Here is a 21,239-nt window from a genome sequence, read left to right as displayed (position 1 = left end):
CCGTGGTTTTCTTGATTATTGTAGAAATGTGCTTGGCCTGTCTAAACATGCGATTAGGGTAAGGGCAGGCTTGCTTGTCATTTTTCAAGATTTTGACGAGACCATATTTTGAATGGATGGAACCATGGTGTCAACTTGACTTCCATGTTTTAGATTTCTTTGTAAGCTTAGTGATTAGCACAATGGTTATCAGTAATTGAGTCTTGTGGCCTAATGACAAACCAAGTACGAGAAGTTAATGTTTAGAGTTTTTACCAGAGGACGAGTAAAGATACAGAGCAACGTCTGGGGCTACATGAGACTTCGAGGAGCAGCAGTCACCATGAGCACCGTGTCCCCAGAATCCTCCCGAGCTCCTGCTGCTATTAGTAACCCTGCTGACATCTCCGTCATCATCGGATACTTTGTTATCGTTATTGGTGTTGGCTTGTGGGTAAGTGACTAGGCATCATTCTGAAGGACTAGCTGATGGGAGTAGAGGACTAGTCCTCGTGTGTGTGTGTCAGTGTGTGAGTGTGTGTGAGTGTGTGTGTGTCAGTGTGAGTGTGTGAGAGTGTGTGAGAGTGTGTGAGTGTGTGAGCGTGTGTGTGTGAGTGTGTGTGAGTGTGTGAGAGTGTGAGTGTGTGAGAGTGTGAGTGTGTGAGAGTGTGTGTGTGAGTGTGTGTGTGAGTGTGTGTGTGTGTGAGTGTGTGTGAGTGTGTGTGTGAGTGTGTGTGTGTGTGAGTGTGTGAGTGTGTGAGAGTGTGTGTGTGTGAGAGTGTGAGTGTGTGTGAGTGTGTGTGTGTGAGAGTGTGTGAGAGTGTGAGTGTGTGTGTGTGTGTGTGTGTGAGTGTGTGTGTGTGTGAGTGTGAGTGTGTGTGAGTGTGTGTGAGTGTGTGTGTGTGAGTGTGTGTGAGAGTGTGTGTGTGTGTGTGTGTGTGTGTGAGTGTGTGTGAGTGTGTGTGTGACAGTGTGTGTGTGTGTGTGAGAGTGTGTGAGTGTGTGTGTGTGTGTGTGAGTGTGTGTGAGTGTGTGTGAGTGTGTGTGAGTGTGTGTGAGTGTGTGTGTGAGTGTGTGTGAGTGTGTGTGTGTGAGTGTGTGTGTGTGTGAGTGTGTGAGAGTGAGTGTGTTTGTGTGTGTGAGAGTGTGTGAGAGTGTGTGTGAGTGTGTGTGTGAGAGTGTGTGAGTGAGTGTGTGTGTATCTAGATGTTTTCCTCTGCTAGTAGATGATAATGTCCTCCGTCTGCCGGATGTGCTCGGCTGGATCTCATGCTCCGTCCTTCCGTTTTCGATCGCTTTGCTTGGGTTGTAGTTTATTGTTTCTCCTCTCTAATGTTCTGTCCATACAGTCTGGATATGATTTTACTTTGATTTGTGATGTAAGGAAGTGTAAGTAATGTGGCAGAGGTGTTATGGTGCCTCAAAGATACGGAAAAGAGTGCACAGAGCCCACAATGGGGCTAGTGGTGTCCCAGGGAGCGATGCTCTGCAGACTTGCTCTGTTGGTTTCTTAACTAATGAACTGCTTTACATGTTCAAAGAATGCGCGAACTCCTTGTGAATTTTGCTGATAAGGAAGTTGTTATTCATTTGGATGCACATGGCAAGTTCTGGCTTATGGCCATTTTCCCCTTTTATAAAGTGTATTCCGTGGCCCGAGCCGTCACCCCATGTTACCCTATAGAGGATATACTCCTAGTGGTTTTGACAGCAGAGAGTAAATCCGCAGACAGCAGGGGTCTGGGCTCCGGGGACTGTAGACAAATTCTTGATAAATCAACTTTTAATCCGCGCTCAGAAAATCACTGCAATCACTTGATGAATATCTGTCTCTGATAAAGAAAAGCGATGACGTGAAAATGTCCGAACTTTCTTACATTCAAATGGATGTCAATGCGCCGCACGTTATTCTACAACCTTCTCCTGACATTATAATGACAACACTAAGAAGAAAGTCGCGGTATTACGGAGATCACATGATGGATGGACAAGTTAGGAATCTGCAAATGATAAAAAAAAAATGAAACCTTATTTGTAAAAAATTTAGATTCATTCAGTATCAAGTATAAACGCCGGGTGCAGAAATCCAGGCACGAATGCGATCAATGAGGTTGGTGATGGTTGTTCTCACACTCTGAATGCTCTTTGCTGCCGGCAGCTCCCTTTGCCATTGCCGTCCAGTGATGTCCCAGAAGTTCTCATTGGGAGAAAAACCCAGAGACGCTGAACTCTGCTGACAGTGGCCTGGTGTTCTCATGCTGAAAAACGGTTCCTTGTACGCTTTAAGAAATGGCCACATGACTGGCTCTACCCAGGGGTGGATTAAGAGTAGCAAGGGCCCCGGGCAGTTTAGAAGGTGCCCCCCCCCCATGTCACATGATCCCCATGTGATAGATCATGTGATAGTTCACGTGAAATCAATTTGGCACAATATTAATTATAATAATTTTTTTTAGGCTGTGTGCCCACTATGCGTTTTTTAAGCAATTCCACCGCAGAAACGCTTAAAAACCGCTTGGTAGAAGGTCTGCCATGTTCCCCAATGATAATCCGCATGTGCTATGCACATGCTGCAGAAATTTCCGCTGCGGATTATCATTGCGGAAAAAAACGCAGCACTAACAATTATTTTGCGGAAGCGCGGCGCTTTCACCGCCATTGACTTGCATTGGATCACATGTAATCCGCATCACTAGATCTGTACATGCGGAATCCATGTGTTTCAGTGTGCGTATGGTACCATAGAACCTGTAAAAAAAAGAATAAAATAAAAAATAAATGTTATATTTAACTTCTGATGGCCCCCGGTGTCTTTATCTGATGCGTCTCAGCTTGCCGGCAGCTCGCGATGGTCTGAAAAGGACCTGCCGTGACGTCATTTAGTCATGTGACGGGTCACGCGACCGCTGACGTTGGCAGGTCCTTTAGTCTACCGCGAGCTGCCGGCAAGCTGAGACGCATCGGATAAAGACTCCGGGGGTCATCAGAAAGTAAGTATAGATATATTTTTTACCATTCTTTCGGTCACACTATATCTGCCGGTTGCCGGTTGCATGGATTTAGATAGTGTGACCAAGTTGTCAAGCACTTTCCAAGTGATGCTAAAATCACAATCCGCATGCGGAAATGCATGTGAAGAACGCGTCACATCCACATGTCCCTGGCAGGAAAACGCACGTACAATCCGCATGTCCAATCCGCACGCACAATCCGCACGTACAATCCGCATGCATTTTTTCTGCCAGGGAGATGCAGAAACGCTCAAAAAAAATCCGGAGCATTTCTGCATCGTGGGCACATAGCCTTACATTAATTGTATGACTCAATATTGAGTACACGTAGCCATCTATACACAGCGGGAGGCCGCACGTAGCCATCTATACACAGCGGGAGGCCGCACGTAGCCATCTATACACAGCGGGAGGCCGCACGTAGCCATCTATACACAGCAGGAAGCCGCACGGAACCATCTATACACAGCGGGAGGCCGCACGGAGCCATCTATACACAGCGGGAGGCCGCACGGAGCCATCTATACACAGCGGGAGGCCGCATGGAGCAATCTATACACAGCGGGAGGCCGCACGTAGCCATCTATACACAGCGGGAGGCCGCACGTAGCCATCTATACACAGCGGGAGGCCGCACGGCGCCATCTATACACAGCGGGAGGCCGCATGTAGCCATCTATACACAACGGGGGCCGCATGTAGCCATCTATACTCAGCGGGAGGCCCCACGGTGACATCTATACACAGCGGGGGACCGCACGGTGACATCTATACACAGCGGGGGGCCGCACGTAGCCATCTATACACAGCGGGAGGCCGCACGTAGCCATCTATACTCAGCGGGAGGCCGCACGTAGCCATCTATACACAGCGGGAGGCCGCACGTAGCCATCTATACACAGCGGGAGGCCGCACGTAGCCATCTATACACAGCGGGAGGCCGCACGGTGCCATCTATACACAGCGGGGGGCCGCACTGTGCCATCTAAACACAGCGGGGGGCCGCACGTAGCCGTCTATACACAGCGGGAGGCCGCACGTAGCCATCTATATACATGATAATGCCCCGTCTCATGCTGCACATAACACATCTGCATCTCTGGCTGCTATGGGCATAAAAGGGGACAAACTTATGGTGTGGCCCCCATGCTCCCCTGACCTCAACCCCATTGAGAACCTCTGGAGCATCATCAAAAGGAGTGTCTATGATGGCGGGAGGCAGTTCACATCTAAGCAACAGCTCTGGGAGGGTATTCTGTCCTCATGCAAAACAATTAAAGCAGAAACCATCCAAAACCTGACAAATTCAATGGACGAGAGAGTTCAGAAGCTCCTTTCGAACAAGGGGTCCTATGTGCAAATGTAACATCACCTAGAATAAAGTTTTGAGTTGAAAACTGTTTGATTTCAGTTTGTAATAACCTGCTAATGCTTATAATTTCACAAATGACCATTTTTTTTGCTCTTTATTAAAATGAAAAGGTTGAAAACTCTGCTGTGCATAATAATTTGGAACATGCATTTTGAGTGCAGTTTGAGTTTTTTATTTTTTTAAAAAATATACTGTTATCATAGGCAGTTTGTACAAAAACCTTTCAATTGTACTCTAATAGTTATTTGACTGGAAAATTACAATGACTGCAATTCATATAGGTAATTTGGGAAAATCTGAGAAAATATTATTTGCATAATAATTTGGAACACAGTGTAGAGGGATCTGGCTACAGTACCTTATGTAATCCTTTTGCAGTCATGTAAGGAGATGGACAAGTGGGAAGACTTATACAGTTAATCCCTAACAGTGTGTCTGCAAGCAAACATTGCCATCTGCTGGTTAAAGATGATAGGAAAAGGGTAAGCAGAGAAAATTGAATCAGCAGAAACTTAAGAATGAAGTGCATGTTCCCCCAGGGAAGAGATTGGAGGAGACACCAGATCAGGTGATAGATGTGGTGTAGCTAATAAATATAAAAGGCCCAGGAGGGCAATGAAGGGGAGCAGTCTGCACCTGAACCTTTAGCAGGACAGATGTGCAGTGCAGCAAGGTTGGCTTATAGTCGCTATTACAAGTGGCCAGTCCTGAGTGCAGAATCGAGTGACCAGATCCGAGAGAAGAATCGAGTGACCAAACTTGAGTGAGGGATCAAATGACCAGAGACACAAGATGCGAGCAGACCGTGTTAAAGGGAGATTCATGAGATCCGAGACGTGAGGTGCAGAAGTACAGTACACTAGGGACCGGGGCCGCGCTTCAGGGAACGGAGACAGCCAGCGTCACCTATGCTAGAAGCGACTGAGTAAGAAGAACTTGCAGCCTAACGATGTAGTAGTATAGACTCCCTTTAGGGCCTGGACGGCATGCGTCATTACTACCAGATTGACAGGATGATGACAGTGACTGGTACACGACGGACTAGATTCACCATAGGACAAAATAAGAGAATAGAGATGCTTGTATCTATAGTACACGTTTAGTGCCTTGTATGATACGGTTTAATTGTTATATCCATTACCGCCGCTTCAACCTCAAGAAGTGGCTTGTGCTTAAATTGTAAAATATTTTATTGCAATAATCTAATAATCTGCTCACCTTGTATAATCTTGTATCCGAATCATTCAAACTGTTGTGTTAGTGTAATAAATAATCCTTGGTGAAGTTACCGCTACGTCCTCATCTTCTGCGCTGGTGCATCCCAAGCACCTGTTTGCCGAAGCCATCGGGGTTGGCTTGGCAACAAACCAAAGTTTACGGGTGACAATTTACTGACGTGGCACTGGGTTGAACAATAAAAAGAGTATATTATAAATGCACCCTATGACGCCTAACTTACAATTGGAGATAGCCTTGCTGAACTTGGATGGAGATTCCCAACAGACGGTCATGTTTGGTCAGCCGAGAGATCGTGATACTGTAGAAAAGGTGATCTAGATTCTAGAGGACATGCACGGCAATACAACCGACTTAGATCATCTCCGCAGTGACAGTGGCCCAATACGTGAACGCTCTGCAAGTAAAAGAAGGAGAATATAGAGGACTAGGCCCCCTGGACAAAGCTTTAAGGAACCTGCTGGTTGTAGGCCTAAGAGACGCTTACTTCAGGCAGTCCCAGAAAGAACGTCTGCGCTACAATCCTAACATGAGCTTCCTTGAGGTCGGAGCTGAAGGTAGTAGGGTGTGAGAACAAGAGGACCTGACCATGGCAGGTATAGTCCGAAGCTATGAAGCAATTGCCACAGGGGCAAACAATGCTGAACCAGACCGGGCCCATAAATTATCACCGGAGATGCGAGAAATCAAGGGGAGCTGGTGAGCATAAGAAAAATCCTTGAAGCTAGAGGGGGTTAGCCCCTCATGGATCATCAATACTGACCTAGACACCAACCAGCTGAGCATGGAATTGAGTGTTGAAGTTGTGGATGAGTGGGACACATGTCGAGGAGTTGCTTCATCTGAGGTAGCTATTAATCTAAAGTGCCCCACAGTCAGGGAGCACACCGCAGGGCTAGGTCCCACTGTAAGGGCGACTGAAGGCTCCAAAGGCGTCGTTTCCAAGAGTCCCAGTACGTGGACTGAGCTGAACGCCAGAGGATTCATTATCTAATGGATATGGGGTCCCAGGTGACTATGATGCCAGAAGTATATTTCCTTTAGTGCTTCCCAAATGTCGCCCAATCAAGAGGGGGCCTAACCATTCGAGTGATGGCTGCCAATCAGTTACCCATCCTAGTAGCGGGGGTGGTATGGAGGGAGACATGTGTCTCCGGACGGAATATAGGAAAGAAGGGGAACGTGCTGGTGAAGGGCCCTATTAGAGATGGATCAATCGAGGCATTGGGGATTAAATTCCTGAAGGAAGTAGCGAGTTCCTGGCGGATAGCCGGTGAGGAAGCGACTGAAGGCGTGCGACACTGCATCATAATAATAACTTTTATTTTTAACATATTCCACAGCACTTTACAATTTTTTTTGGGGGGGGGGCTTGAATAGACAAAGACATTACCAATTAAGCATAACTCAGATATTAAAAGGAGTGAGGGTCCGACTGCTCGCAAGCTTACAGTCTAAAAGGAAATAAGGGGGGACACAAAAGGTAAAATGTACATATATTGTATAATACAGCCATAATATACTAAATAGGGTAAGTACATAGCACCACATGACCCGGTCGCCAGCCAGTATGTGCACAGTACAGACAGAGGCTAGTCAGTGCATGGAGGGGATGAACAGGATTTTGAGGAAAATTTTGATATGGGCCAAACTGGGACCGTTAGATAAGTGTGTTAAGGTGATACGCCAGTGTAAAGAAATTAGTTTTTTGGGCATGCTTAAAGCTGTGGGTATTGGGAATTAATCGAACTGTCCTGGGTAGTGCATTCCAAAGAATTGGCGCAGCACGTGAGAAATCTTGGAGACGGGAGTGGGAGGTTCAGATTAAGGAGGATTTTAGTTTGAAATCATTAGCAGAACGGAGGGCACGGGAAGGGTGGTAGACTGAGATGAGGGAGAAGATGAAGAGTGGTGCTGAATCATAGAGAGATTCGTGGGTGAGAGTGATAAGTTTATATTGAACTTTGTATTGGATGGGCAACCAGTGCAATGACTGGCACAGGGAAGAGGTATTAGTTGGAGAGGAATATGATCCTGGCTGCTGCGTTAAGGACGGATTGGAGAGGGGAGAGTTTAGTAAGAGGGAGACCGATAAGTAGAGAGTTACAATAGTCCAGACGAGAATAAATAAGAGCTACAGTAAGAGTTTTTGCTGAGTCAGAGGTGAGAAAAGTCCTGATTCTTGAGATGTTTTTGAGGTGTAGATGACATGAACGAGCGAGTGATTTGATGTGAGGAGTGAAGGAAAGATCTGAATCGAGTGTGACCCCAAGACAGCGGGCTTGTAGCTGGGGAGTAATGGTGGAGCCACACACGGAGATGGCAATATCGGGCACAGGTAGGTTAGTGGAGGGAGGAAAGACGAGGAGTTCAGTTTTTGACAGATTCAGTTTTAGGTAGAGGGAGGACATAATGTTAGACACGGCAGAGAGACAATCACTGGTCTTTTGTAGTAATGCAGGGGTGATGTCCGGAGCAGAGGTGTATAATTGGTGTCATCAGCATAGAGATGGTACTGAAAACCAAATCTGATGATTTTTTTGTCCAATAGGAGTGACGTGCCCCCTGGGCCGTGGGGATACCCGGAGCCGGGCCTTGTAGATGCTGGGGGTTGTAGTCACCGTGGCGGCGACCCGGTCCGTGACCCAGGGCGGTCAAACCAAGGGCGTATTGTCTGTATTTAGGTTAATGTCCGACTACGCCACCTGTGGATTGCGGTCAGTGATAACCGTCGCTGCGGAGCAGTCCACTGAAGCTGGTGTTACGTGCAGCGAGGTGATGTGACTCCCCACAGGAAGAGTGGAGCTTCAGGGCAGCGGGAAAGGATGATGATGGTTGTAGTACGAGGTATCAGTAATGACAACACAGAGTCTTTGCGGTGCAGTCTCAGGGTCTTTACTCACAGTTATTAACTTCCAAGTTACAGACTTCCAGGCAACTTCCCATGTCGTGCTGTGCGTACTCAGTGAGGGGCTCAGTCCACCCTCACCCTCCAGAGCACTTCTCAGGACCCCGTTCTGTGTACCTTCCTCTGGCCTCTTCCTGCACCTCACACCCAGCGCCACTTCTATCCAGTACCCTCGGGCCTTAGCGGGCGACGTATGTTCCGTCCCCTGGTCCTATGTGGACACCTTCTTAGGGCCACTGGTGTGGATTATGGTTACAGCACGTTAGACACTGTAACCGCCAGTTCCTAGCTGAGCCTTCAATGTTTCTCCACTAGTTGAGGGATCCGGTTCCCTATTCTGGCCTCGACCCCTCTACCTCCTGGTAGCGGCGGGCGTACAGGTGGCCTTCTGCACGGCCCGTACCCCTAGGGTCCCTTCTGGATTTCTGGAGCCTTCCAGCCCCTTCTCTCTCCCAGGCTCAGGCCTCCTGGATAGGCCCGCCCGTGGACCAGAGCTCATACAGAGCCTCTGCTCCCTGACTCCTCCTCAGTCTGTCTGACTGGAACTGACTGACCTAAGATGGCTACTCTCTTTTATATCTCTCACTATGTGCTCCCCTTAACTACTTCCTCCACCCATCCACTACATAGTTCCCCCTAACTAGGTGGTTCCCCCCACTCCAGCCAGGGATCAGGGACAGTTGTGCTCTCCCTTAGGAGCATTGTCGCCCTGTCCCCCGGAAATGTGGTGTAGTGAATGCAGTGTTATGGTCCTGAGCCGTACTCCTTCCTTACCTGAGAGTGAGATACCACACCTCTGGGTGAGATGCAATACCTCTGTGGCGACCGAACCCTCAGGGGCGCCACAGGAGCAGTGTATAAGGAGAAAAGAAGGGGGCCTAGGACTGATTGTTGAGGGACACCGACAATAAGGGGAAGGGGAGAGGAAGAGGAGCCGGCAAAAGACACAGAGAAGGAGTGGTCAGAGAGGTAGGAGGAGAACCAGGAGAGAACAGTGTCCTTGAGGCCAATAGAGCGGAGCATAGTGAGGAGGAGCTGGTGATCTGACTCGCCCCCTGGGCCGTGGGGCACGCGGATCCGGGCGATAGGGGAACGATGGGGGTAGTAGTAGTGGCGGCCCGGTCCCGCGGCTCAGGGTGGTCAGGCCAATGGTAGTCTGCTATGCGCTCCAAATAATGTCCGACTACGCCACCCGTGGATTGCGGTTATTAGGAACCGCCGCTGCAAGGCAGTCCGCTGGGGCTGATGATGGGTGCAGCTGAGGTGATGTGACTCCCCACGGGAAGAGTGCAGCCCCAGGGCAGTGTAGTGGATGTTGGGAGTGATGGTAGTGCGGGTCCCGGTGCTGATAGTGCTGGAGGCGCGAAGGAGCACACAGACAACCAGTTACAGTCCAGGGTCTTTACTCACAGTTCGTTTGTTCCAGGTCACTTCGGCCAGCAGTGACCGCCCGAGCCGTGCTGCGTCCACCAGGTGAGGGGCTCGGTCAACTCCCAGGCAGTTCAGGAGCATGGCACAGGACCCCCTTTTATCCTTTCTCTGGCCTGCCTCACCAGTGACCCACTTTTGTCCAGCTGCCGCGGACCTGTGCGGTTAAACGTGGGCCCCGTCCTCCGCTGTCCTATATGGTGCCTTCCTAGCAGGTTTGGTGAGGTGTCGCACCAATATATGATCACGACGACCGGTCTTTGGCTGAGGGTAGTTTCTCCTCCACCAACTTGGGATCCGGTACCCTTAATCTGCCTGACCCTTCACCCTGGATTCTCGTGGGTTCTTAGGGTCCCTTCCACCTTCTTGTTCCTGAGCCCTTCTGTTTCTCTGTCTCTCCTTCTTTGCAGTTCCTTTCTGTTTCTGTTCCTTTCTCTTGGAGCTGAGATGAGCCAGAATCTCAGCTCCCCTTCACCTCCTCCTCGGCCTCTTCTCCAGGCCCACTTCTCCTTCTCCTCTCAGGCCCTGGCCTCTTCCCTAGGCCTGCCTCTGGAGCAGCACTCAGCCTGAGCTGCTGCTCCCTGTCTTCTCCTCTCCACAGAACCTAGATCTAAGATGGTGCCCACCTTTTATACCTCCCTCTAGCCATGAGGCAAGGTGACCAGCAAATAATGGGCTCCTTCCTACGCTCAGGAACCGCCCCCTATCTGCCCCTACAGCACTGGGTGTTCCACCCCTCCCTCCCCACTCCAGCAGGGACATGGTCGGTCGTGCCTGCACTTATGTCTAGTGGGAGCACCGTTGAGCTGTCCCTCGGAAATGGTGTGTGTGTGCTGTATGCAGCTAACTGAGCCCTGGTCCATACTCCATCCTTACCTGGGAGTGGAATATCACACCTCCGGTCTGAGGTGCAATACCCCTGTAGCGGCCGAACCCTCGGGGCGCTACATTCCCCCCTGGTAAAGCACAGCACGTCCTCGGGCTGGAAAAGAGCAAAAACAGTTGATTACAGGACATGCAAAGACTTTTTCAATAACTTTTTACATTAGAAACAGACATTACGGTTCAACTCTCTTTATGGGACACTCTTTTCTTTTCACTAGACATTATAGAAAACTTTTCCAATACTTCCGGAACTCTTTTGTATAAAACATTATAGAAAACTTTCACATGACTATTTAGCAGCATATAAAACCTTTTCACATAAAACATTTTTTTTAAGTAAAGCACATTCTTGGATCCTGGCGGCGGTGCAACTTGCGACCAGGTGTTCTTTCTTTTTAAAGGTGCAACAGTCCATTTTAACTTTGAGGTAGACGTTGCGGTTCTTGTATAAAACCAGTAGGGGGCGCTTTAAGAAGCGCAACTATATACATGGGATTGGCCGTTCCCAGTCCTCGGCCGGTGGGGATAGGGGAATGGCTGCTCACAGTCCTCAGCCTGTTAGGGGAAGAGGGGTGGCTGTTCTCAGTCCTCAGCCAGGTTACTTAGGGGATAGGGCATAACGTTCACACAGTCCTATATCAGTCCCAACGGGGACCACACGCAATTTGAAACAGTCCCACACAGTTCCTTTGCACCCTTACGGGTAACTATTTACAATGCCACTTGACCGTTCACTGGTAACGGTGTCTTCGTGACGCTCCTTCTTCCTCCTCATACGGATCTTCAGGCCCGTCCGGGCCCTCCTGGTACTCAGCGTCCGAGTAGTGCTGTTCCTCCTCCTCTACTACTCGGCGGACGTGTAGGGCGTACCACCCCTTCACGCCTTGGTGTCGGGTGTAAGACACCACGTCGCCTGGGAATAGATCCCGCCCACGATGGCCTTCCGGTAGGTGACTCTCCACATCTCTCCTTGTCACAAACACGTCACTGATGGTCTCGGATGAAGCCCCAGCCGCGCTCCATCTGGAACTTCACCACAGTCCCGGTGACTCGGGGTCTGCGGGCAGTTCGGGGATCTCGTCGCGCCTTCATTTTCTGCTCCGCGCTCTGGACCTGCAGCTTCTCTTGCTTCACCCGCCGCTCTCGCTGCTCCTTCTCAAACATCTCCAGCTGTTGGCGGCAGGCCTCCCGCCGCTCAGCTGCGCCCGCTCGCGTTTCTTTCGTGAACCCCATCAGGTCCTCCCCTGTGGGGTCCCATTCAAACTGGGCATCTTCCAATGGCAGCTGGGGGATTTCCTGAGGCGCCGGAGCAGGTATGAGGGGCTCAGAGGGTACTTCGACCTCCGCGGACGGGCTCCTCCGGAAGCGGGGGTTGACAAACTCGGGGGGCCAGATGAAAGGCAGCCCATCCGGAGTGGTGTATTGAGCGAAGAGATCCACGCCCAGTGGTGGTACTGCAGCAGCAGGGGGCGCAGGTGGGATGGCGGCGCCCGGGGGCACGTGACCTTGCGACCAGGCCCGTGCTGGTTGTTTCCTGGTTGCTCCCAAGGGCGGTACAGCAGGTTCAGGGGGTTCCGTCGGGGCAGCGGCGCCCGGGGGCGCAGGGCCTTGCGACCGGGCCTGCGATGGTGGTTGGCTGAGCACGCCCGGGGTCAGAGGGCACGGCGTGGGGCGGGGCTCACCGGCAGCGTCGACGGCCTGGGGGCCGGTTGATGGCGGCGGGGGCACGGTGTCGACAGCGGGTCCCGGTGCGTTGGGCTCCGTGACGGGGTGCAGGGGCAGGTCGGCGGCCTCAGGATTCAGTGCAGGGGCGTCTCCGTTACCTGCCTCTGCTGTCGCGGCCTCCTCCGCGGCGGCGTCCTCGGCCTCCGCACGGCCTTCACTGCCCTCGGTGGCTGGTGCGCTGCTCGTCGATGGCGCCTTCGGCTGCAGGATCACAGCCCGCCGGGCCACTTCCTTCTTCCATCCGGCGATCACGTCCTGCTGCGCCCGGACCATCCTCCGGTCCAGCTCTTCCAACGCCGCCCGTGTATATTCGGGGTCCTCCTTGGGGAGATGGGCTAACAGCTCGGTGAGGCTGCATGGTGGTGTAGCTTGCAGCAGGCCCTTTGCCAGGGTACCGGAACTGGTTTCTCCCTCCATCTCCGGGTGTGGCCTGGCCAGACTGATCCAGACTGCTCCCTGCCCCACAGTTTTCTTCTCTCTCCGCCCCCAGAGGGGGTGGTCCTGGGGCATTCTGCTGAGAATCACTTTCAGGGGCAGCCCCCCCATGTTGATGGACATCTCCACTTCTGCATTCATGGCTGGTGGGGGCGGGCTCCTTCTTTGGCGCCATTCTGGGACCTGGCCCACGATGGGAGGTGGCTTCCTGCTGTCTTTTGGTGCGCACATAATGGCGTCCGCTCTGCCAGGGCGGGAAAGACGGATGAAGATGGCGGGAAACGGTCCAAGATGGCGTCTGATGGCGGGAATCGGCTCCGGATGGCGGGAAACGACTCCGGACGGCGGGAAACTTCTTTTTAAGGTACATGTGCAATTTTCTTCAGGCACGCAATACCCGCTTGTGGCGGGTTGGTAATGATCCTGCCGACTACGCCAAAGCTGACTCGCCCCCTGGGCCATGGGGCACGCGGATCCGGGCGATAGGGGAACGATGGGGGTAGTAGTAGTGGCGGCCCGGTCCCGCGGCTCAGGGTGGTCAGGCCAATGGTAGTCTGCTATGCGCTCCAAATAATGTCCGACTACGCCACCCGTGGATTGCGGTTATTAGGAACCGCCGCTGCAAGGCAGTCCGCTGGGGCTGATGATGGGTGCAGCTGAGGTGATGTGACTCCCCACGGGAAGAGTGCAGCCCCAGGGCAGTGTAGTGGATGTTGGGAGTGATGGTAGTGCGGGTCCCGGTGCTGATAGTGCTGGAGGCGTGAAGGAGCACACAGACAACCAGTTACAGTCCAGGGTCTTTACTCACAGTTCGTTTGTTCCAGGTCACTTCGGCCAGCAGTGACCGCCCGAGCCGTGCTGCGTCCACCAGGTGAGGGGCTCGGTCAACTCCCAGGCAGTTCAGGAGCATGGCACAGGACCCCCTTTTATCCTTTCTCTGGCCTGCCTCACCAGTGACCCACTTTTGTCCAGCTGCCGCGGACCTGTGCGGTGAAACGTGGGCCCCGTCCTCCGCTGTCCTATATGGTGCCTTCCTGGTAGGTTTGATGAGGTGTCGCACCAATATATGATCACGACGACCGGTCTTTGGCTGAGGGTAGTTTCTCCTCCACCAACTTGGGATCCGGTACCCTTAATCTGCCTGACCCTTCACCCTGGATTCTCGTGGGTTCTTAGGGTCCCTTCCACCTTCTTGTTCCTGAGCCCTTCTGTTTCTCTGTCTCTCCTTCTTTGCAGTTCCTTTCTGTTTCTGTTCCTTTCTCTTGGAGCTGAGATGAGCCAGAATCTCAGCTCCCCTTCACCTCCTCCTCGGCCTCTTCTCCAGGCCCACTTCTCCTTCTCCTCTCAGGCCCTGGCCTCTTCCCTAGGCCTGCCTCTGGAGCAGCACTCAGCCTGAGCTGCTGCTCCCTGTCTTCTCCTCTCCACAGAACCTAGATCTAAGATGTGCCCACCTTTTATACCTCCCTCTAGCCATGAGCCCAGGTGACCAGCAACCAATGGGCTCCTTCCTACGCTCAGGAACCGCCCCCTATCTGCCCCTACAGCACTGGGTGTTCCACCCCTCCCTCCCCACTCCAGCAGGGACATGGTCGGTCGTGCCTGCACTTATGTCTAGTGGGAGCACCGTTGAGCTGTCCCTCGGAAATGGTGTGTGTGTGCTGTATGCAGCTAACTGAGCCCTGGTCCATACTCCATCCTTACCTGGGAGTGGAATATCACACCTCCGGTCTGAGGTGCAATACCCCTGTAGCGGCCGAACCCTCGGGGCGCTACATTCCCCCCTGGTAAAGCACAGCACGTCCTCGGGCTGGAAAAGAGCAAAAACAGTTGATTACAGGACATGCAAAGACTTTTTCAATAACTTTTTACATTAGAAACAGACATTACGGTTCAACTCCCTTTATGGGACACACTTTTCTTTTCACTAGACATTATAGAAAACTTTTCCAATACTTCCGGAACTCTTTTGTATAAAACATTATAGAAAACTTTCACATGACTATTTAGCAGCATATAAAACCTTTTCACATAAAACATTTTTTTTAAGTAAAGCACATTCTTGGATCCTGGCGGCGGTGCAACTTGCGACCAGGTGTTCTTTCTTTTTAAAGGTGCAACAGTCCATTTTAACTTTGAGGTAGACGTTGCGATTCTTGTATAAAACCAGTAGGGGGCGCTTTAAGAAGCGCAACTATATACATGGGATTGGCCGTTCCCAGTCCTCGGCCGGTGGGGATAGGGGAATGGCTGCTCACAGTCCTCAGCCTGTTAGGGGAAGAGGGGTGGCTGTTCTCAGTCCTCAGCCAGGTTACTTAGGGGATAGGGCATAACGTTCACACAGTCCTATATCAGTCCCAACGGGGACCACACGCAATTTGAAACAGTCCCACACAGTTCCTTTGCACCCTTACGGGTAACTATTTACAATGCCACTTGACCGTTCACTGGTAACGGTGTCTTCGTGACGCTCCTTCTTCCTCCTCATACGGATCTTCAGGCCCGTCTGGGCCCTCCTGGTACTCAGCGTCCGAGTAGTGCTGTTCCTCCTCCTCTACTACTCGGCGGACGTGTAGGGCGTACCACCCCTTCACGTCTTGGTGTCGGGTGTAAGATACCACGTCGCCTGGGAATAGATCCCGCCCACGATGGCCTTCCGGTAGGTGACTCTCCACATCTTTCCTTGTCACAAGCACGTCACTGATGGTCTCGGGGTCTCGGATGAAGCCCCAGCCGCGCTCCATCTGGAACTTCACCACAGTCCCGGTGACTCGGGGTCTGCGGGCAGTTCGGGGATCTCGTCGCGCCTTCATTTTCTGCTCCGCGCTCTGGACCTGCAGCTTCTCTTGCTTCACCCGCCGCTCTCGCTGCTCCTTCTCAAACATCTCCAGCTGTTGGCGGCAGGCCTCCCGCCGCTCAGCTGCGCCCGCTCGCGTTTCTTTCGTGAACCCCATCAGGTCCTCCCCTGTGGGGTCCCATTCAAACTGGGCATCTTCCAATGGCAGCTGGGGGATTTCCTGAGGCACCGGAGCAGGTATGAGGGGCTCAGAGGGTACTTCGACCTCCGCGGACGGGCTCCTCCGGAAGCGGGGGTTGACAAACTCGGGGGGCCAGATGAAAGGCAGCCCATCCGGAGTGGTGTATTGAGCGAAGAGATCCACGCCCAGTGGTGGTACTGCAGCAGCAGGGGGCGCAGGTTGGTTGGCGGCGCCCGGGGGCACGTGACCTTGCGACCAGGCCCGTGCTGGTTGTTTCCTGGTTGCTCCCAAGGGCGGTACAGCAGGTGCAGGGGGTTCCGTCGGGGCAGCGGCGCCCGGGGGTGCAGGGCCTTGCGGCCGGGCCTGCGATGGTGGTTGGCTGAGCACGCCCGGGGTCAGAGGGCACGGCGTGGGGCGGGGCTCACCGGCAGCGTCGACGGCCTGGGGGCCGGTTGATGGCGGCGGGGGCACGGTGTCGACGGCGGGTCCCGGTGCGTTGGGCTCCGTGACGGGGTGCAGGGGCAGGTCGGCGGCCTCAGGATTCAGTGCAGAGGCGTCTCCGTTACCTGCCTCTGCTGTCGCGGCCTCCTCCGCGGCGGCGTCCTCGGCCTCCGCACGGCCTTCACTGCCCTCGGTGGCTGGTGCGCTGCTCGTCGATGGCGCCTTCGGCTGCAGGATCACAGCCCGCCGGGCCACTTCCTTCTTCCATCCGGCGATCACGTCCTGCTGCGCCCGGACCATCCTCCGGTCCAGCTCTTCCAACGCCGCCCGTGTATATTCGGGGTCCTCCTTGGGGAGATGGGCTAACAGCTCGGTGAGGCTGCATGGTGGTGTAGCTTGCAGCAGGCCCTTTGCCAGGGTACCGGAACTGGTTTCTCCCTCCATCTCCGGGTGTGGCCTGGCCAGACTGATCCAGACTGCGCCCTGCCCCACAGTTTTCTTCTCTCTCCGCCCCCAGAGGGGGTGGTCCTGGGGCATTCTGCTGAGAATCACTTTCAGGGGCAGCCCCCCCATGTTGATGGACATCTCCACTTCTGCATTCATGGCTGGTGGGGGCGGGCTCCTTCTTTGGCGCCATTCTGGGACCTGGCCCACGATGGGAGGTGGCTTCCTGCTGTCTTTTGGTGCGCACATAATGGCGTCCGCTCTGCCAGGGCGGGAAAGACGGATGAAGATGGCGGGAAACGGTCCAAGATGGCGTCTGATGGCGGGAATCGGCTCCGGATGGCGGGAAACGACTCCGGACGGCGGGAAACTTCTTTTTAAGGTACATGTGCAATTTTCTTCAGGCACGCAATACCCGCTTGTGGCGGGTTGGTAATGATCCTGCCGACTACGCCAAAGCTGACTCGCCCCCTGGGCCGTGGGGCACGCGGATCCGGGCGATAGGGGAACGATGGGGGTAGTAGTAGTGGCGGCCCGGTCCCGCGGCTCAGGGTGGTCAGGCCAATGGTAGTCTGCTATGCGCTCCAAATAATGTCCGACTACGCCACCCGTGGATTGCGGTTATTAGGAACCGCCGCTGCAAGGCAGTCCGCTGGAGCTGATGATGGGTGCAGCTGAGGTGATGTGACTCCCCACGGGAAGAGTGCAGCCCCAGGGCAGTGTAGTGGATGTTGGGAGTGATGGTAGTGCGGGTCCCGGTGCTGATAGTGCTGGAGGCGCGAAGGAGCACACAGACAACCAGTTACAGTCCAGGGTCTTTACTCACAGTTCGTTTGTTCCAGGTCACTTCGGCCAGCAGTGACCGCCCGAGCCGTGCTGCGTCCACCAGGTGAGGGGCTCGGTCAACTCCCAGGCAGTTCAGGAGCATGGCACAGGACCCCCTTTTATCCTTTCTCTGGCCTGCCTCACCAGTGACCCACTTTTGTCCAGCTGCCGCGGACCTGTGCGGTTAAACGTGGGCCCCGTCCTCCGCTGTCCTATATGGTGCCTTCCTAGCAGGTTTGATGAGGTGTCGCACCAATATATGATCACGACGACCGGTCTTTGGCTGAGGGTAGTTTCTCCTCCACCAACTTGGGATCCGGTACCCTTAATCTGCCTGACCCTTCACCCTGGATTCTCGTGGGTTCTTAGGGTCCCTTCCACCTTCTTGTTCCTGAGCCCTTCTGTTTCTCCGTCTCTCCTTCTTTGCAGTTCCTTTCTGTTTCTGTTCCTTTCTCTTGGAGCTGAGATGAGCCAGAATCTCAGCTCCCCTTCACCTCCTCCTTGGCCTCTTCTCCAGGCCCACTTCTCCTTCTCCTCTCAGGCCCTGGCCTCTTCCCTAGGCCTGCCTCTGGAGCAGCACTCAGCCTGAGCTGCTGCTCCCTGTCGGCTCTCCTCTCCTCACAGACTGAACACTGTTCTAAGATGGTGCCCACCTTTTATACCTCCCTCTAGCCATGAGCCCAGGTGACCAGCAACCAATGGGCTCCTTCCTACGCTCAGGAACCGCCCCCTATCTGCCCCTACAGCACTGGGTGTTCCACCCCTCCCTCCCCACTCCAGCAGGGACATGGTCGGTCGTGCCTGCACTTATGTCTAGTGAGAGCACCGTTGAGCTGTCCCTCGGAAATGGGGTGTGTGTGCTGTATGCAGCTAACTGAGCCCTGGTACACACTCCATCCTTACCTGGGAGTGGAATATCACACCTCCGGTCTGAGGTGCAATACCCCTGTAGCGGCCGAACCCTCGGGACGCTACAGATCCACAGTGTCGAATGCTGCAGAGAGATCCAGGAGAATCAGCAGGGAGCAGTGACCATTAGATTTAGCTGTTAGTAGATCATTAGAGACTTTGGTGAAGGCAGTTTCAGTAGAATGTGAAGAGTGGAAACCAGATTGTAAAGGGTCAAGAAGAGAATTATCTGAGAGATGGTGGATTAGTCGGGAGTGGACCAGGTGTTCCAGGAGTTTAGAGATGAAGGGAAGATTGGAGACAGGTCTGTAGTTAGCAGCGCAGTTCTGGTCAAGGGATGTTTTTTTAAGTAATGGTTGTATGCTGGCGTGTTTAAAAGAGGAGGGAAAGATACCAGATGAGAGGGAGAGTTTGAATATTTTAGTTATGTGAGTGGTGACAGCTGGAGAAAGGGACTTAAGGAGATGTGAGGGAATAGGGTCACTAGTGCAGGTTGTAGGGTGAGAGGAAGCAAGGAGCCTTGTCACTTCTTCTTCCGTGACTGGTTTGAAGTCAGAAAGTGAGCAAGATACAATGTGGCGGGGGGGAGCATGCATAACATTTGGGGATTGGGAGAAAATTTCCTGTCGGATATGGTCAATTTTTTCTTTGAAATAATTGGCTAGATCGTCGTCGGTGGTCGGGGCCTGTTCTGTTTGATTAAGGAGAGAGTGAAAAGTGTTGCAGAGGCGTTTAACAACCTCATCATCTCACTGTCCAATAATCCTAAAGTAGGTTTGTTTGGAGAGGTGAAAGGCAGAGTTATAGATTTTAAGCATAAATTTATAATGGAGGAAATCTTCGGCCAGATTAGATTTTCTCCACAGCCGTTCGGCACACCTAGTGCAACTCTGGAGAAAACGTGTTTGAGGCGTGTGCCAGGGTTGTTGCCGTCTTTGCCGAGTTGTTCTGTGTGTAGGAGGTGCGGCTTCATCCAGGGCATTCTGCAATGCTTCATTATAAAGCTTCAGTGCAGAGTCGGGACATGAGAGGGAGGAGATTGGGGCCAATGATGATTGTGTAGCACCCTGAGGATTCGGCTGCTACAGGGGTATTGCACCTCAACCCAGAGGTGTGGTATTCCACTCCCGGGTAAGGATGGAGTGTGGAACTGAGCTCAGTTAGCTGCATGCACTACACACATCCCATTTCCGAGGAACAGACCGATGGTACTCCCACTAGAGAAATGTGCAGGTACGACAGTGTCTGTTCCTGGCTGGAGTGGGAGGGGTGTGGAACATCCCAGTAGTGTAGGGGCAGATAGGGGGAGCAGTCTGGGTAAAGCTAGGAGCTCATTGGGTGCTGGTCACCTGAGCTCACACATAGAGGGAGTATATAAGGTGGGCACCATCTTAGGACAGGGTCTTTTGTAGAGTGAGTCAGTCTGTCAGAGTGTAACCTGAGGAGCAGAGCAGAGAAGCTCAGCCAGAAGGGCTGACAGGGAGTTGTGGTTCCGGCTGGACCCAGCTCCAAGGCCAAGAGAGAGAGAGGAGTCTGAAGGACCCAGAGAAAACAAGAGGGAACTCCAAGAACCCAAAATTAGATCAGAGGGTGAAGAGTTGGCAACAGGGTACCGGATCCCAAGCTGGCAGAGAGAAAAGCACACCTTAGCCAGAGACCGGAGGTCGTGGGCAGGATCTGCCACGACCCTCACCAAATCCACCAGGAAGGCAGACCAAGTATAGGGTCAGGGAACCCAGAGGAGGTGTACCCACCAAGAGACCCGAGGGAGCCGGACATAGGTGGATCCCTGGTGAGAACGGCCAGAAGAGAGGGAAAGTCAGACAGGAGCTCAGGACCACGCTCCAGAACTGCTTGGGGGTTAGCCGAGTCCAGGACCTGGTGGACGCAGCACGGCTCGGGTGGTCGCTTCAGGCCAGAGTGACCATAAGAACACCCGTAAGTAAAAACCCCTGAACTGCACAGCCCGACTCTGAGTCTTCTTGCTGATTCATCCTGCACCTTCACAACCACCATCCTCTACATCTGACCCCCTGAGGCTATACCCCTCCCGTTGGGGGTTATACTACCAAAGCTGCACACATACCAACAGCCTCAGCGGACCCTGCTGCAGCGGCGGCCTTTTGACCGCAAATCAACGGGTGGCGTAGTCGACACAAAGAACTCTAATAACATCTGTAGGACTGCCACACACTGAGCTTGACACCCTGGGCACGGACCGGGTCACAGCCACTCGGAGACTACAACCCCCATCTGATCCGGCTCCGGGTATCCCTAACAACATGGCCCAGGGGGCGCGTCAACTTTGGCGTAGTCGGCAGGATTACGTGCCCGCAACAACCGGGTACTGCGTGCCTGAAGAAAAGTTCACCATTACCTCAAAAAGAAGTCTCCCGCCGGTTCCGGAGGGTCCCCGCCAACGGACCCCATCACAGGTCGTTTCCCGCCGGTTGTCCGCCATTTGCAGCTTTTTCCCGCCATCCATGGAGTTTCCCGCCACTGGGAGACGATTCCCGCCATTTCCAAAGATTTCCCGCCTTGGAAGAGCGGACGCCATTATGGGCGTGCCAGAGGGTGGCAAGAGGCCACCTCCCATCGTGGGCCAGGTCGAAGAATGGCGCCAAAAGCGGAAACCGCGCCCACCAACAGAGACTGTGATGCTGGAA

General features: G+C 53.2%; 1 protein-coding gene across 1 annotated transcript in view; it reads left to right on the top strand.

The window, feature by feature from the left end:
• Positions 1–238: 238 nt before the first annotated feature.
• Positions 239–21,239, top strand: part of SLC5A2 (solute carrier family 5 member 2) — a 143,362-nt gene continuing 122,361 nt past the window's right edge. The window contains exon 1 of the mRNA XM_073649068.1: positions 239–433. Coding sequence (XP_073505169.1) covers positions 239–433 — 195 coding nt within the window. The remainder of the gene's footprint in view (positions 434–21,239) is intronic.

This window comes from Phyllobates terribilis, unplaced genomic scaffold, assembly GCF_046119375.1.
Source record: "Phyllobates terribilis strain yellow unplaced genomic scaffold, ASM4611937v1 Scaffold_9__5_contigs__length_417890890, whole genome shotgun sequence".
Lineage (NCBI taxonomy): Eukaryota > Metazoa > Chordata > Amphibia > Anura > Dendrobatidae > Phyllobates > Phyllobates terribilis.
The sequence above is the reverse complement of the archived record's forward strand: the minus strand, read 5'-3'. Positions and strand labels throughout refer to the sequence as shown.